The following is a 17,301-nucleotide window of genomic DNA, read 5'->3' on the forward strand; positions in this document are numbered from 1 at the left end:
TGGGAACCACTGACCTAAAACTTGGCAAGTTCTATTATTAACTGATTTATTATACCCAAAAAGGGCATTTTAAATTATGGAATAGAATTATACGGGCGAATCCAAATTTTAAAAGATGTAATTTATTTAATCACCAGAAAGCTCTACCATTCCAACCAAAGTTTCCATAACTAGGGAAAGTTAAATTTCTGGGTTGCAGAGGAGATTTCAGTAATAGCCATGAACTTGATTTCAGTGAACTCTCATGCTCCAAAGCAGCCTAAAGAACTCAAAAGAACAATTAGAAAGTTATAATTATTGAAAATTTTATAAGATTTTGAGAGTTCCAAACAATTCTCCTCAAAAGTTATCAGAGCCTAATAAATAAAACATTTAATTTACATATAATGCCCATTTGACTAAGTCATCGTTATGGAGGTTAATTCCTTGCTTAGTACAAAGCTCAGAAATGTAGAAAAAGCTACAGGAAAAAATTTTAAAAAGAAAAAATAACAAAAATCAACATAAACAGCAACCTTAAGGTGACCAGTAAGCTTTTCCTCTCTCTATGAGCCTCTGTCGTATATATAAACAAAAATAGACCTGCCATATGAAAATTGCAAAAAGTAGAACAGTTTCTATTTAGAAATGATAGAAATTCTCAAAAACAATAAATAAACACATAATCAAATAAAAATGTCAAAACATGTTCTTGAAGTTCTAGGTCATTGTACTGGGTTGGCCAAAATGTCCGTTTACTTTTTCCATAAAATTAAAAACACATTTTTCATTTTCACCAATAACTTTATTTATTTGGATATTTGGAGTATGTCAGCTAACTCCCACTTGGTAGAACATTGATTGCTCTCAATTAATGTCTCAATTTGATCACTATCAACTTCAATTGGTCTACCCAACAGTGGAGCATAGTCCAGCAAGAAATCTCCAGCACAAAACTTCGCAAACCACTTTTGACATGTTCAGTCACAGCACCTTCTCCATACACTACACAAATCTTTTTTTTTTTTTTGCATTTCAGTTACATCTTTACCTTTCTTGAAATAATATAGCATAATATGCCAAAAATGTTGCATACTTTCTTTCATTATCAATATTAAAATGTCTACACAAAAATTCACCAATTTTAATGGGTTTTTTTAATGCATGCTGAGATGACAGCTGTCACAATACAATCTAACAAAAATTGTTTGAAATGAAATTAAAGACCTAAGCACTACTAGAGCCATGTCGTGGAATAATCAAATGAGCTCTTTGGCCAACCCAATTATCCCCTGTCACTAGAAAGACACAGATAGAGAGAGGATGGAGAGAATTTACTGTACTTCAAATTCCTTCTTCCTTACAATGATCAGTGACAAAAAAGAACCATACTTCCTACTGGAAGTCTGTAAAAGTGAAAACTGCCCTAACAGGTCAGAAGCAAGTTGCCCACTGACTATGGCAAGGGATATGGGACAAAGTTTACATTTTTCTTTTATATTAGTCTGAAAACATTTTTTTAATTTTTTTAATCCTCACCCAAGGATATGTTTATTGATTTGAGAGAGAAGAAGGGAGAGAGAGACAAACATCAATGTGAGAGAAACATCGATCAGTTGCCTCCCCTACATTTCCTAACTAGGGATCGAACCCACAAAAGTCTGAAAACATTTTAAATGTTTATTGATTTACCATAGGGCTTCTAACTGGAATGGTCATCCAAAAGGTTATGTCTTTCTTACACTTATTTACATTTTCAATCTTTGGGAGTTTTATCTTCATCCCAAACTTGCAGTAGGCTAAGAGAATGTTTTCTCTTTCATGAAAAGATCAATGCAACTCCCCTGAACCATTGTTTTCTATGTGGTGAGTCACCAATCAAGGAAGTTCAAATTTGTGGCTTTGCAATCTCAACAGGAAGTCCTCTTGGTTGCTACAGCAGGAGAAGGGACAGCTGGCAGGTTGCACCCTGGCTTTTCTATTTCATCTAGGAAATGACACACATCACTTCTGCCCAAAGCTCATTGGTGAGAACTAGTAACTTAACTCCATCCGACTGCAAGAAAGAAAACTTTAAAAAAAAAAAGAAAAAGTAGGGAAGCAGATGAAACATTCCATGAACAGCAGCCAGTGTGATTTTAACTATTTTGCCCTCCATTTTAAATGGCATTTCTTTTCATTTATCCTACACTGAGATCTGCTAAGTTTGTGGTATATATCTCATCTAGTGAATAGTCACCCTCTTCATGATTTTAAAGATTTTGATTCTATGCCCTTGAAAATGCAAATATTTTAGTATATACCCATGGTTAATAGTCAAAAGTTGTTGATTAGAGTCTATAATGTCTTCTATGGATCTTTCTGAACTTCATGTGTATTTTTCTTGATATACAATAATATACATTCTAAGTTCAACATAACTATGGTATTAAACAGGGTGAAATAATATGTTCTGTTTCTTTCTAATATTCTTTTGATGAAGCTCAACATTTTATTGATTGCTCTCTCTGAAACAAAACCTCAAGCCTGAGTCTACTACACTATGACCTCATTACTTTGAATACCATTATTTCATATGCAGAGTTGTATAAATTTTCCCTAAAACACAGTATACATACAATAAAGACATTTTCTACTTTTCTACTTACTCAGCTAGTCTTTTTTTTTTTTTTTTGACCTTCCAGAAAGCAGCCCTGAATTGCACAATAGGATGGGGATTGTGTACTCTCATTGGAATAGATGCGGGTGACAAAGCAATGACAATTTCTCCACTAGAGATATTAATAGGCCGTACTATCAAAGGAAGTATTTTTGGTGGTAAGTTTTTTTTTTCTTTTCATTTTCTCCATAGTAGTACTACTCATATTCTTATAGTGAAGATCATTAAAAAGGGGAAAATAACTTGTTTAAATATTGAGTGCATAGAATCCATGTAAAGACTACATAAAAACCAATTCTATTAATTACTTGAAAGTAAACAGTTTGTATAGAAGGATAACTACTATTTGAAAATTGAAGATAATTTGCTTTAAAATGAACCAACATAGAGGAACAAAAGGCAAACTTGAAACAACAGAGAAAATTTCTTACTTATACATGAAAAATAACATTGAATTTTTCCTATGAAGAAAAATTTTAAAGCATTACCTACTTTTTTCTATACTTTTTCTAAATGAAGTATAGAAAATTAAAGATGGGAGGGGGTTTAATCCATTTGTAGGAAGCCAAATCTGACCAAATAATTTTATTCATTCAACAAACACTGATTAAACTACCTCTTCATCTCAAGCACCATGTCTTTATTTGGAGTTTTAGCCAAATTACAGGTTGGAAAAGTAAAGATTCAATCTCAAAGCTGGTTACTGATTACAAAAATAAAAAATTCAACCTGGATGCATTGGTGACCCATACCCTGCCTTTTGACAAAATCAATGAGGCATTTGACCTAATGTACCAAGGAAAAAGGTAAATGACCAAACAGATGGGTAAGTGTTTTGAAAAACCTTTATGATGATTCTATTTGATGTTAAAAAATAATCAGTTTATTTTCTGACATTTTCCACATCATCAGACATACAGAGGTGCTTAAAAAATTAAATAGTACCCCTGACTAATGTGGCTCAGCTGTTTGGAGCGTCATCCCATACACCAAAAGTTAGGGGTTCAATACCTGGTCAGGGCACATACCTAGGTTGTGGGTGCACTCCCCAGTCAGGACACATATGCTAGGCAATTGATCAATGTTTCTCTCTCACACTGATGTTTCCCCCTCTCTCTCTCCTTTCCTCTCTCTCTAAAATCAATAAACATATTTTTTAATTTTTTAATAAAAAGATTAAATAATGGCGGCTTGGGAGGAAAAACCCGCTTCCTACCTTCCTACTCTGTTTCCATAATACACACTACCATAATACACACTGCTCCAACATAGAGTGGTGGTGTAAACTGACACATTATTTTTTTTCTTTCACAAACAATGGTTAACTTAATTGGGGCTGCTCCCTAGAGAGAGAGGTTTCTATACTATAACATCAAGTCCCTCTAGTACAGGATAGTCCTGGCCCTGAAATCATTATGTTTTGAAATTTGACCAGGAGTGCACACTGCAGGCCCTTCTTGATCAGAATCAGGTGAAAACCATTGAGAGGTAAGCAGTGAGCAGCAGGTGTCAGATACTTACAGGGTGTCCTAACTCTCTCATCTCTTGTTTTGTCATGGGTCTTCTGTAAGATATATCTATCCACAATTTAAGCTCTACTGTGCTCCCTTTGCATGGACCCTGAGAACCAATGTATAGAAATGTCCCAACTGGGGGATCCATAGCAACTGGGGAGTGGGTAAGACTAGGATCAACGATTTGGGTTAAAACAATCAAGCACAGTCTTGATTAATAGAAGCAAAGTGCCAAACATCAGGAACAATGTTGCACAGGGGAGATGCAGGACAAAAAAGCAAGGAAAAGAGAAGACATTATAAAATGTCTTGTGGGGGGCAGGGGGTTACCTAAAGTTAAATGACAGGAGTTTGAAGCAGAGAAGCAATGTCACAAAAAAAGAATATAGGTCTGTGGCGTGAGGAGCCAGGCTACTTCACAGGGAAGAAACCTGAGGAAATGTCCCCACTGACATGAAGTTCCTCATTTGAAACATGTTAGCCACAACACATCAAAAAGAAATTCAATAAAAAGACAGGAAATAGACATTATTGTTAAAGTTGCACTAGGTAATTTAATGCATAAGCCCCACAATATCTTGCGTACTCTCAAAATCCCTGTATTCCTCAGACTAAGAGCTGAGTTGGGTTTGGGGCCTTGACTCTGGCGCCCATAGCTCCTCCACCACTGCTCATTTCCCCCTAGAGTTCTCAGTCATGGGATACACCCAACAAGGAATGCCAAGTGGCCGCCACTTGGAAAATGTTGCATTGCTTTTATTAATAATGGGTCAAGTCTCCCATACTCTTAAAATAGGCCTGGTAATCACTAGTAGAGGGAGGCCTAGGGAAACACCTGAATGAGGCCTCCTTCTCTCCCTCTGGCCCACTGAGAAGCCCACCTCACCGCCCACCAAGATGGACAGGCAGCAACAGAGAAGGCAGAGGATGGGCCTTCCCAGGCCAGCTTACCACAGGGGTACAGGGAACACAAGTGAGGACAGGCCCTCCTGCCATACAAACTGCATAGAAGCAAGGAAGCAGAGGAGAGGAGATGGGCCACAACAATCACTTGGCCAGAGAAGGTACTGTGACCCTGATTCATGGCAATGAAAAGACACAGAGGTTCTCCCTCCACAGACAGGTCCAGTTTCAAGTCCCTGACTGAAGGAAACATTTATGCATGGCAACCCACATCTCCATCAGAACTAAGATAAGGAATTCTCTGTTTCTGAGGCTTATCCCGCATTTTGCTACTATCAGTCAAAGGAGTTATCCAGGAGTAGGAATATTTGGGTTCTCAGAAAGTAGCATTCCAACATGCCAGCCACCCTCTCCTTTATGCCCAGTTTGCTCTCAGCTGCAGGAGAGCCAAGAGCAGTGTCTGTTCCACGGGGAAAACCTCACTACAACACTGGCATGCTCTACTTCTCTACAGCACCTTTATGCAACGAGTCCTCAACCAGGAGCAACTGAGGGTTTTCCTCCAGCTTATTGACATCATATATAAAATATTATTAATGCCAAAACTAGAAGGGGATAACAAGATAAAAGAAATTGGACTTACTAAATAGTGTCTATAAGGAAAGACTAAATCAAATCCTGAAATGAAAAAACAAAAATTGTGAGTTTTGGTTAAATTTATCATAAAAGTTATACTGATGTTTTTATATGTAATTATTAACAGCATTTGAACAATCCTGACCTTCTGAAGAAGCCAAGAACAATTTGGAAGACTCTCTGCCTAAATTTGAACCTGTCTGGTTAATTTATAATCTGATATGATGAACCAAGTATCAAGAATCATCATGAATTTAAACAAATAGATACAGTTAACAGCTCAACATCAAAGAGCAATAAAGAATACAGCTCTTGTAGTAAAATACACTAATGTTTCCTGTGTTAAGTAATTATGATAACTGATGTTCTTATGAATAGAATCGTGATGTTTGGAAATTGTTTAAAACTGATTCTGGAGAAGGGGAAGTGAAAAATGAAGGGGTAATAAAAAAACTAGACTGGTTATATGTTTACAGTTTTTTAGATTGGGTGACAAATATATGGGACTTCAGTATACTGTTCTACTTTTGTATATGTTTAAAATTTTCCATAATAAAAAATTGTACTAGAAAAATCTCACATGTATGTCCAAAAGATACCTATATCTTTAAAATATATATCATATGTTTAATGCTATTCTATAATTTCTGAGTTCCAATAAGCTACAAGCTACTCTTCTTTAATAAGGTTCTAAATAATTTCCCTTTTACCATCTGCTGGTTTTTTTTCCTCCTTAGCCCCCTTTACCTCTGTGAACTATAGTCATAAGTAGTAGGATATCAGAAGGTATATAAATAAAAAATATGAAATTGAAGAATTTTAAAAAGAAAAAACACATCTGTACTCTCAAATGTCCATCTTTGGTTTTTTTAACTTTTAAGTATATTTTATTGATTATGCTATTACACTTGTCCCACTTTTTTCTCACCTTCATCCTCTGCCCCAAATCCCCCTTCCCTCCATGATTCTCCCCCCTTAGTTCATGTCCATGGGCCGTACATATAAGTTCTTTGGCATCTCCATTTCCTATACATTTCTTACCCCCCCCCATCTGTTGTGTAATTACCAATCATGCTTCTTATTCCCTGTACCTTTTTCTACATCCTCCCACCCTCTCCACGCTAATAACCTTCCATGTGATCTCCATTTCTGTGATTCTGTTTCTATTCTAGTTGTTGCTTAGTTTGTTTTTGTTTTTTAGATTCAGTTGTTGATAGTTGTGCGTTTATTGTCAGTTTACTGTTCATAGTTTTTATCTTCTTTTCTTAGACAAATCTCTTTAACATTTCATGTAATAAGAGCTTGGTGATGATGAACTCCATTAACTTGACCTTATCTGGGAAGCACTTTATCTGCCCTTCCATTTTAAATCATAGCTTTGCTGGATAGAGAAATCTTGGATTAGATCCTTGCCATTGAAGAATTCTTTCCAGTCCCTTCTTGCCCACAAGGTTTCTTCTGAGAAATCAGCTGACAGTCTTATGAACACTCCTTTGTAGGTAACTAGCTCCTTTTCTCTTGCTGCTTTTAAGATTCTCTCCTTATCTTTAATCTTGGGTAATTTAATTATAATATATCTTGCTGTCTTCTTCCTTGGGTCCAGCTTCTTTGGAACTCTCTGAGTTTCTTGGACTTGCATGTCTATTTCCTTCACCAGATTGGGCAAGTTTTTCTTCATTATTTGTTCAAATAAGTTTTCAATTTCTTGTTCTTCCTTGTCTCCTTCTGGCTTTCTATGATTCAGCTGTTGGAATGTTTAAAGTTGTCCCAGAGGTTCCTAAGCCTCTCCTCATTTTTTTTCAATTCCTGTTTCTTCCCTCTGTTTCTGTTGAATGTTTATTTCTTCTTTCTATTCCAAATCATTGATTTGAGTCCTGATTTCCTTCCTTTCACTTTTGGTTCCCGGTATATTTTCTTTTATTTCACTTTGCATATCCTTCACTTCTTCCTCTATTTTGTGACTATACTTAATCATTTATTTGAGCATCCTGATTACCAGTGTTTCAAACTCTGCATATGATAAGTTGGCTATCTCTTTGTTGTTAAGTTTTGTTTCTGGAGTTTTAATCTCTTCCTTTTTTTTTAATTTATTTTTTAATTAATTTATTTATTTTTTCAACTACATTTGTCTCTGCCTTCCCCCCACCACTTTCCCTTGCCCCCTCCTTCCTTCCCTCCCTCAACTCTACCCCTTTGGTTTTGTCCATGAGTCCTTGCTATATGTTCCTTGACTTTCCCCTTCCCTTCCTTTTCCCCCACCCCCCTCCCTCCTTCCCTCTTGTCCCTGTTGATTTCTTTTCCTTTCAGTGTTGCTGGTCTTATTTTCCTTGCATCTTTATATTGTTGCTTAGGTTCCGCTTATAGACTAGATCATATGGTATTTGTCTTTCGCCCCCTGGCTTATTTCGCTTAACATAATGCTCTCTAGTTCCATTCATGCTGTTGCGAAGTTTAGTAATTCTTTTTTTCTTTCTGCTGCGTAGTATTCCATTGTGTATATGTACATTGTTTTTTGATCCAATCATCTACTGATGGGCATTTAGGTTGCTTCCAACACTTGGCTATTGTCAATTGTGCTGCTATGAACATTGGGGTGCATAGATATAGTCCCAGCAGGGGAATCACTGGATCAACAGGCAGTTCCCTTTTTAGCTTTTTGAGGAAACTCCACACCGCCTTCCACAGTGGCTGCACCAGTCTGCATTCCCACCAACAGTGTACTAGGGTTCCCTTTTCTCCACAGCCTCGCCAGCACCTGTTGTTTGTTGATCTGTTTAGGATGGCCATTCTGACCGGTGTGAGGTGGTACCTCATGGTGGTTTTGATCTGCATTTCTCTGATGGCTAGTGATGCCGAGCATCCTTTCAAATGTCTCTGGGCCCTCTGTATCTTCTCCTTGGAAAAGCGTCTGCCCAGGTCCTTTGCCCTTTTTTTAATTGGATCGTCTGTCTTCCTGGAGTGGAGTCAAATGAGTTCTTTAGATATCTTGGAGATCAAACCTCTATCTGATGTATCATTAGCGAATATATTTTCCCATATGGTTGGCTCCCTTTTCATTTTGCTGATGTTTTCTTTAGCCATGCAGAAGCTTTTTATTTTGATGAGGTCTCACTTGTTTATTCTTTCCTTTATGTCCTTTGATTTAGAAGACATATCGGTGAAAAAATTGCTGCGTGGGATATCTGAGGGTTTCCTGCCAATGTTCTCCTCTAGGACTTTGATGGTGTTGCGACTTATCTTTAAGTCTTTTATCCATCTTGAGTTTATTTTTGTGTATGGTGTCAGCTGATGATCCCATTTCAATTTTTTGCACGTAGCCGTCCAGCTCTCCCAACACCATTTGTTGAAGAGGCTATTATTGCTCCATTTTATGCTTCTGCCCTCTTTGTCAAAGATTAGATACCCATATAGACCTGGGCTTATTTCTGGGCTTTCTATTCTGTTCCACTGGTCTATGGGTCAGTTCTTGTGCCAGTACCAGATTGTTTTGAGTACAGTGGCTTTGTAGTAGAGTTCGATGTCCGGTATTGTGATCCCTCCTACTTTGTGTTTCTTTCTCAAAATTGCTGAGGCTATTCGGGGTTGTTTATGGTTCCATATAAATTTTTGAAATGTCTGTTCTATTTCTGTGAAATACGTTATTGGTATCTTAATAGGGATTGCATTGAATCTATAAATTGCTTTGGGTAGTATGGATATTTTGATTAATTTTTCCAATCCATGAGCACGGTATATGCTTCCATTTATAATCTCTTCTTTCACCTAGCCGTATTTCTTTGTCTCAGTACACCTGTTACATTGTAAGGCATGGAGCTTTAGGTACTCACCAGGGCGGAGCAACACAGGTACCTGAGTGGTGGCGCTCTATGTGGGGGAGGGGCCTTAGAGGGAACAGTGCTGCTTGCTGGGCTCTCCATTGGCTTTCAGTCACTTCCCCCACTTTGCACAAGCAAATTGGGCCCTCTCAGTACTGATTCCTGAGTGGGTGGGTTTGTGTATGTTCTACAACCCTATGGGTCCCTCCAATGAACTCTCCTGTGAGGCTGGGAGTTTCTCCCACCACCACAACCCCCTCAGATTTTTACAGCCAGAGATTTTGAGGTTTTAGTTTACTGCATTGCAACCTTAGGTTGCATGGTCTGTCTTGCTCCCCAGTTGTTCCTTCTGGCTTATCCACACAGAGATGTGGGACCACCTGGTCTGCCAGTTGCTGCCTCACCCTCTCTGGCCTGGCTGCTTGTCTCCAACCCTCCTACCAGTCTGGATGAATTTTTCTCCTTTAAATCTTTGTTTGTTGGACTTCTATACAGTTCAATTTTCTGGCAGTTCTTGTTGTTCTTCGTTATTAAATTGGTGGTTGTTTTCTTTTGGGTGTACAAAGAAGCAAAGCATTTCTCCATTTTGGCTGGAAATCCTCAAATTTCCATTTTCATTAAATAATTTCTCCCTTCCCCTTTGGTAATTATTACAACATATCATGTTTAGAGCTTCACAGAGTACAATGACCTGTAATTTGTACTAAGTAATCTATTTTCTATAGCCAACTAAAATTGAGGAAAAGAAATGTACTTACAATAAAGTAATGTAAGCAAAATATTTGTAGCTACAAGATTTAACAGACAATAAGATTTATATGAACAACAAAATGAGAGTTTTCAAACTATTACACTCATATATGCTACATGAACAGTTTAAGGATAAGAAAAATAATAACTTGGATAAGATTAACAAAGCCTAGCTTAGCATAATTTCTGAAACCTGCTCATTTTTTTAAAAATGTCTGTCACATACTGACCTCTGAGAGATGATAAATTTGAAGTTTTTGCTGAGAAGTGTAGTGATATGGTGGGCATTTAGACAGACGTGAGCAGAGTAGTGACCCATGTACATAGGTCACCAGAGTGGAAAGTCCCAGGTGCCTAGCAAGAAGGAAAACTGGGCTGTGACCTCACCCCTGGTGTTACCTTTCCTCCCCTAGCATATATCTTGTTATTTAGTTTAGACTCCCTACCTGACCTCGCACATCGCTAGTTATGTGGTTCACAGCCTCCCCTGACCTTTCCTCCCCTAGCATGTGGCAGACCCCTTAGAAAAGGAACAAAGGTGACAGAGAATAGCCTCGTGGGACTCCCACACAAGCCCTTGCACAACCACTCTTTTAAGCACTATGCCCTCAGAACAACGGGGTTGGGGCCCATAGCAAATAATCTTAGGAACAAAGCCTCAGGTCTGTTGACCCCAGAGACAGAGTTTTCACCAAACTAGAGATAGTATATAGGCCTCAGCTCTGTCTCAGCTCCAGACCCAGAAGAGCAACGAGAGCAGCACAGGGACAAGGCCAGGCAAGGCTCTGCCATGGCTGACATCAGGACTAGCTTCAATGACCAATGACGCTCCTGTCCTGATGATAACCAATCAGTGGAGACCATGACCCTGAGGGGGCACACCTGGAAAGCTGATGAATATTTTATTGGGATCCTCCCCTGAGGACTCCAGAGAAAAGCATTTCAGAGGAAGGATCCAGTGTGGCTCTATCCCTGGAACATGCCTATGCCTTTCCCCTTCGTCTTTCCCAAGTGTTCTCTCTCTGTCTCTATCTCTCTCCACCCACTCCTTCTCTCTCTTTCTCTCTCTAGCACACCCATGACTTTCCTCTTCCTTTCTTCCTTCAAGGCATATACCTTTGCTTTCTTTCTCCCAAGCTACAAGGGCCCTTCCTTTGCCTCTGTAATTTGTTTCCGGAGTCCACACAGCTCAGTTCATTTCTACCTCTGTGACTTTCTAAATAAACTTTTGCTCGTATTTGAATATTGGCTCTGAATTCTTTCTTAGCCAAAACTCAAGGACCAAGGTCTAATATCTGGTGCCATTCACCATTAACAGGTAGTAATATCTCAAAGTAGAAATTTATATTTCTGCTCATTTAAGATCCTTCTTCATTAGATATGAACGCTAGTTAATCCATTTGTAAATGCTTCCTTCATTGGCATATGGTGAATGAGACCCATCCCGAAGATGGTTGGCGTTTCTCATGCTATTACCCACATCAGTTATGTTCTTCCCCCTTATCCCCTCCCTCTCTCCTTGGCTCCTTCAATTCTCCCCAGATCCACCTTAAAACCTACCTCCTTTTCAGATCTTGGCAGCTACAAAACTGTTTTTCTTCCCTGATCTCCTTTGACTCTGAGTATCTTTATGGAATTTTAATACATGCATGTCCACAAAACTGGAATGTAATTTGACCCCTCCAAGGAAAAAAAAGAAAAAAGTTATTTTAAATGTTTGGTTTCTCTAACATAATAAGATATACAGGTCTTTTCTTCTTTTTTTACGATTTCTTTGCTCTGAAATAATTATACATCCTTTGAAATGCCAGGTAATGGAGTGAACAATACTTGACTTTTGAAGGCAACACAATCACAATATATTCTTCTAAGAAGAAAATACATGCAGTTTTAAGATAATATTCATTGTCTCTTCAAACATCTTTGTCAGTTTTCTAAATGCTACTACAGCGCCCTCTGGTGTTTTTTATTTAACATTTTTCCAACTCCTAGATCCTACTTTATGAGAAAAAGAATTCAGGGAGAGAGTAATAACTCTCATTTACATCATGGTTGACTTTTTAGAAAGTACTTTCATGTGCATTATTATGTCTAATTCTCCAAATTTTTTATTTCAATTTTGCTTCTTGAGGGTAAGGCCATTTTTCATACCCCGAGTGCCTTGCAGGTAGCCGGCCTTCCAACAATGCAGCCAGTGAGGTAGGCAGGATCAAATTTATTAACCTCAATGAATGAATCCTGTGGTAAGAGAAAACAAACAGTATGTTTTTCTTTTCATAAGCAAGTCAGAAAAATCTTGAAGATTCACAGAATCAAAGTATTCTGTGAACTTCATGCTAACGTTATTATCTTAAAGATGAATGGTAACAATCAAGAAATGTCCTTGTTCTTAGCAGATACCTGCTGAAGAAGTTAAGGATGAATTTGATGAAATTTGAAATTTCCTTTCATATAGCTCATCAAAAGTGTGTGTGTGTGTGAGAGAAAGAGAGAGAAAGTAAATATGACAAAAAATATATATTAATTGGTACGTTTGTTGAAGGACATAGAGGTATTCATTGTCCAGATTTTCAAATTTTGAGATTGTGAAAATTTAAAATAAAATTTGGGTCAATAATCATAGACGGTTTCAAATCCCAAATTTAATAAATAAATCTGTTTTTAGAATATGACAGGTACTCAGCCAACCTTAAGTTAAGCATATTCACAAGCCAATTTTTTTCTTATGGATAAAGCTAAAGTCTACATGCCTCATCGGCTCTCTGGAGCATCAGAGTAAGTTCAGTCCCTCTGGTAGCTGAGGACAGCTGGCATGCTCCCTCCTCCTCACCACAATGTCTTCTTTATTCGTAATTAAATATTTCTAAGTACACTTAAATTCAATATTCCATATGAAGTCTGAATAATATACCTATTTAAAAAATGCCAGTAAATATAAGCTGTATTTATATATTCTTGAGTCAGCCATCTTCATTGCTGACAAATATTGAGCTGCATAAAACACCTAAGTATTTCCTCTCTGGAATGCTATTAAACCGGAATGCTCCTATTCTATCACTTTAACCCAAAGATAGACCATTAGTCTTCTCTGAAGATTCAAGTTCTTAGAAAATAAGGCACTTAATAATATAAAATAAAAACTATATCTCCTTATTTTACTGCTATTAAATAACATTTTTACCTTTTCTCCATTTCTGCCAATACAATTTATTCTATAGACCTGCTTATAATTTCTATAATGAAATTGTAGAATCTGACCTTAAAAATGGAAGTCTTATAATTAATTAACTAAAAGAATCTGGGACAGAGAGGAAAGAGGTGTCCCTTATTGTACCTATAAAAAGAAATACAACTCTACATCATAAGCTACTTTTAAAAATTTGATTTCATAAGGTATTAAATTGACAATTTCCCAAGAATATCATTTGATATCTTCAGCAATATGGAAACGTGTGAATAGTCACAACCGTGACTAGGATTTCTTCTCTTTTTTGTTCATAAGAAATCCATTCTCTGTTAATATGTTTCTTAGACTAAAAGATCTTTGAGACACCAAAGGCTTTAAGAAGTGTTGCCTTGTCCTGTGAAAATAATGTCCAAGAGGAATCTGCAGTTCTGTTGTCTTGCTGATAAGGTTTTGACCTCATAATCATACTGTAAATAACATCTCTGCATTTCTAAGCAGTCTTCTAATTTTTCTGACAAATTGAAAGAGAATCATTAGCACTTTCTTTTTCTCCACATGCACAATGTGGACTTATTAACTGCTCCATAAAAATGGAATAATTAAAAGCCTATCCCTTTGCTATCTTTACTTTTCTAAAGCTGAGAATCCAAACCTATGTGTCATTTATATTCATAAATCCATGGGTGATAGTGCAAATGAAAGCATGATAGATAAGGGGAAAAAATTAGATCCAGAATAAGAATTCATCCCAGTGAGAATAATAAAGAGCACACACATAATCAGTCACAGAGTGGCTGTCTGTTCCCCGTAGGCATTGTACCATATGGAGGCCCCAGGGGTGGGTGCTGCTATCAGTCTGGGCATTCAACCATCGCAGAACCAGGACATCCTTGGTAAGGAACATTCCTGCTCTTGGGCCCATGCTCACCTCTACAGCCACTACATTCATAAGCCCAATGAGCAAGCACTTCAGAGGGTAGCTGAACAGCTTCCCTAGGATGGGTCACCTTGTTCACCTGCTTATTGACAATCTCTTCCAAAATCAGGCCTTTTGGTGGGATTCATATGAAGCATAAATTTCCTCACATGGTGCCTGTTATGAGGGTTCCATCCACACATCTTTTCCAGACTTCCCATTACCAATTTTCAACCTCATTCCTTTGAAGACACTGATCACCTGACCAAATCATTAATTACTGCCTCTTAATCAATGTAGATCCATACTTCAGACTATTTCATTGCTGTCAAAGAGGACTCAAAGAGATGTCAGGCTTAATGTTCTGTACTCTGGAAGGATTTTCCAAGCCTACCCCTACCAGCTGCCAGAATATTATGTAGCATTGTAAAGCAAGCTGAAATTCTCTTCCTCCCCTGCACACTGATCATAGGAAATTTCTCCAAGGGGTGGAAGTGCAGTAGGAGTGTGAGTCAATTGCTCAAACACATTTACAGTACCTTCAGAATCTTCTTGGGTCCATCCTACACCAATCATTTCCACTTGATAATGCTATCCTCCTGGGCATGTCCAGCCTTATAATTCTGTGGCTCCAATAATACCCGGTTCATGTTGAGAAACTCAGGTAGCATGATCACCTAGCGTCTCATGCCCAGGCATTTTTAATCAGAACCAAGAATGAAGCGAGCATGGCTTTGTTCTAAAACTTTAGGATTTCCATGATTTTACTATTGGAGCATGGCACAGGCTCTATACAACACTCTGCCACAGACCCTTAGAAACCGTTCAGACCATAAAAAAAAAAGCATCAGAGTTGTTCTCAGAGCAGTCTAGACCAACAGGACTTCTCTTGATCTGGGTTCTGTTCAATGCTGCAGTTTTTTAAGTCACATTATAAACAGGTAAGAGCTGCCCAAAGATGCTGTCTCCTGCACTGGCTTCCTATTCATTAGCAAGTCCTCACTTTTCCCTTAAACTGACCCCAATTTTATTCAGGAAACAATCAATGATGAGCTCCCTCAGCTCCAGAAAAACTATGACTGGTCTAATCTTATTCCCCTTTGCTGGTGACTGATTTAGGGTTGACCTGTGACCCTGTTCTGGTGAGTGACATTTTAGGGAAAGTCCACTGGAGGGAGAGGGGGTGAGGGAGTGATTTCCTCCTGATTTTTAAAAAAGAGTGGGAGTGGGTTTGGTAAAGAGAAGCCGCTTTCCTTCCTTCCTTTGGATGTTGTCATATAAGGACATGACAGGCTGGAGCTCCGGCCACTATCTTGCAGCCTGATGAGAAAGACGACGGTGGCATAGAAGCTGAGCCCTGACATCACTTGACTGTCCAGCACTTAGAAAAGCAAACATCTGCTCCCACAGGCTTTGAATGAAATATGCTTTAATACTCTACTATGGTAAAACCTTGTGGTCCCCCAGGCTTTGCCCTCAAGCTTTTCAGTCCAAGTAATCAGAGTTGACTTATTAACTGTTCCATCCCTGCATACCTAGAGATACTCTGTTGGGGACCGCTTTGTGTATTGAGAACTGTTGCCCCGTTAAAACATGCAACATAGTTACTGAAGCTGGCTCTGATTCCCACTGCCCTGATAAGGAAAAAAACAAGGTGTTTTACTTCACTGTAAGGAAATAATTCCTGAGCCCTGAAAACTCTGCTTAATGAACATCTGGCACCAACTTGTCTGACAGATCTTGAATTAAGACAAACTTCTGTATTTCTTCAATTTATTATCTATAGCCCTCTGAAATAAATTGATAGGCTTTGTACACATGCTGTATACCACTGAGCTTTTCATTCTCAATAAAAACCACTTCTAGGGAAGGGCTCAGGGCATTCTCCACTAGAGGGAATTGCCATCCCGTTTCCTGGCAGACCCAGAGTATCCGGAACAGCTTACTTCCCCAACTGTGGTGACCCAGGGGGAGGAGACTCTATGGGAAACGGAGTACACCACCTCAATACTCCACTCAGAGTCAACTGTATTCTCACTGCTTTCAGTTTCAACCAGGTCAGATAATTATTTCCAGGTTGACCCATTTCCCTAGTTCTCTATTTTCTTTCAAAAGTCCTGCTACTGTTTTTTTATTTATTTATTTGCAAGTCACAGAAATCCCTTCTTGCTCATTTAAAGTAATAAAGAATCATTTAAAGGATATTGAGTAGGTCATAGAATTATCAAGAGGACTAGAAAACACTTTCAGAGAGAATTCAGCTTGATATTATGTCCAAACCTTGCAGCAGAACTGATATGGTCACCATCTTCCTTGCTCTCAGGCCACAGATGCTGCAGGCTGAACCACCAATACCACCCCTGGACACAGGACACCTCCAGTGGTGAGCTGCCATTGTTGCCCCAGGAAATTAAATCTGCAGTAAAGAAGGAGAGTTTTGCTTACTCTCACTTCCGTGTTCCATCTCTCCCACTGTAGGGTAAATGGAAGCAGTTTGGCTTTCTCACCCAGATGTTTGGGAGAAGGGTAAAGGGAGCAGTTTCCCATAACCCTGAGAATGGGCCTGATAAGTATGTTCTCACAGCCTTGAGTCTGGATCCAATAAACGGTTCCCATAACCTTGAGTGGGATCGCATGTGTAGTATGAAGCTCTGTTGCATAAGTCTGTTGGCACCCTGCTGGCTTTGTTTATTTCTAGTATTTAAGGGGTAGGGGCTTCCTCCAGGGGAAATGCAAGGGCCACACTGGGTGCCACACAGAGGGGACAGGTGACATGCAGTATGACACGCAGCTTGCACAGTGCGTGAATCGTCCACCCTTGAATAAAAGCATGTCAGACAACCCAATGGCTCCGTGAATATTCTTCCATCTACACAAATCCTGTAAACCTTTCAAGCCTTGAAAGGTTGCAACATGCCCAACATTTGCTAGGAACTGCTTCA

General features: G+C 38.6%; 1 protein-coding gene across 1 annotated transcript in view; it reads left to right on the top strand.

The window, feature by feature from the left end:
• The window catches only part of ADH6 (alcohol dehydrogenase 6 (class V)), a 60,659-nt gene extending 54,834 nt beyond the window's left edge, over positions 1-5,825 (top strand). The window contains exons 7-9 of the mRNA XM_054591700.1: positions 2,664-2,796; positions 3,306-3,444; positions 5,819-5,825. Coding sequence (XP_054447675.1) covers positions 2,664-2,796; positions 3,306-3,444; positions 5,819-5,825 — 279 coding nt within the window. The remainder of the gene's footprint in view (positions 1-2,663; positions 2,797-3,305; positions 3,445-5,818) is intronic.
• Positions 5,826-17,301: the final 11,476 nt, after the last annotated feature.

This window comes from Pteronotus mesoamericanus, unplaced genomic scaffold (genome assembly GCF_021234165.1).
Source record: "Pteronotus mesoamericanus isolate MK-2021 breed Mesoamerican mustached bat unplaced genomic scaffold, CSHL_Meso_final scaffold_232, whole genome shotgun sequence".
Lineage (NCBI taxonomy): Eukaryota > Metazoa > Chordata > Mammalia > Chiroptera > Mormoopidae > Pteronotus > Pteronotus mesoamericanus.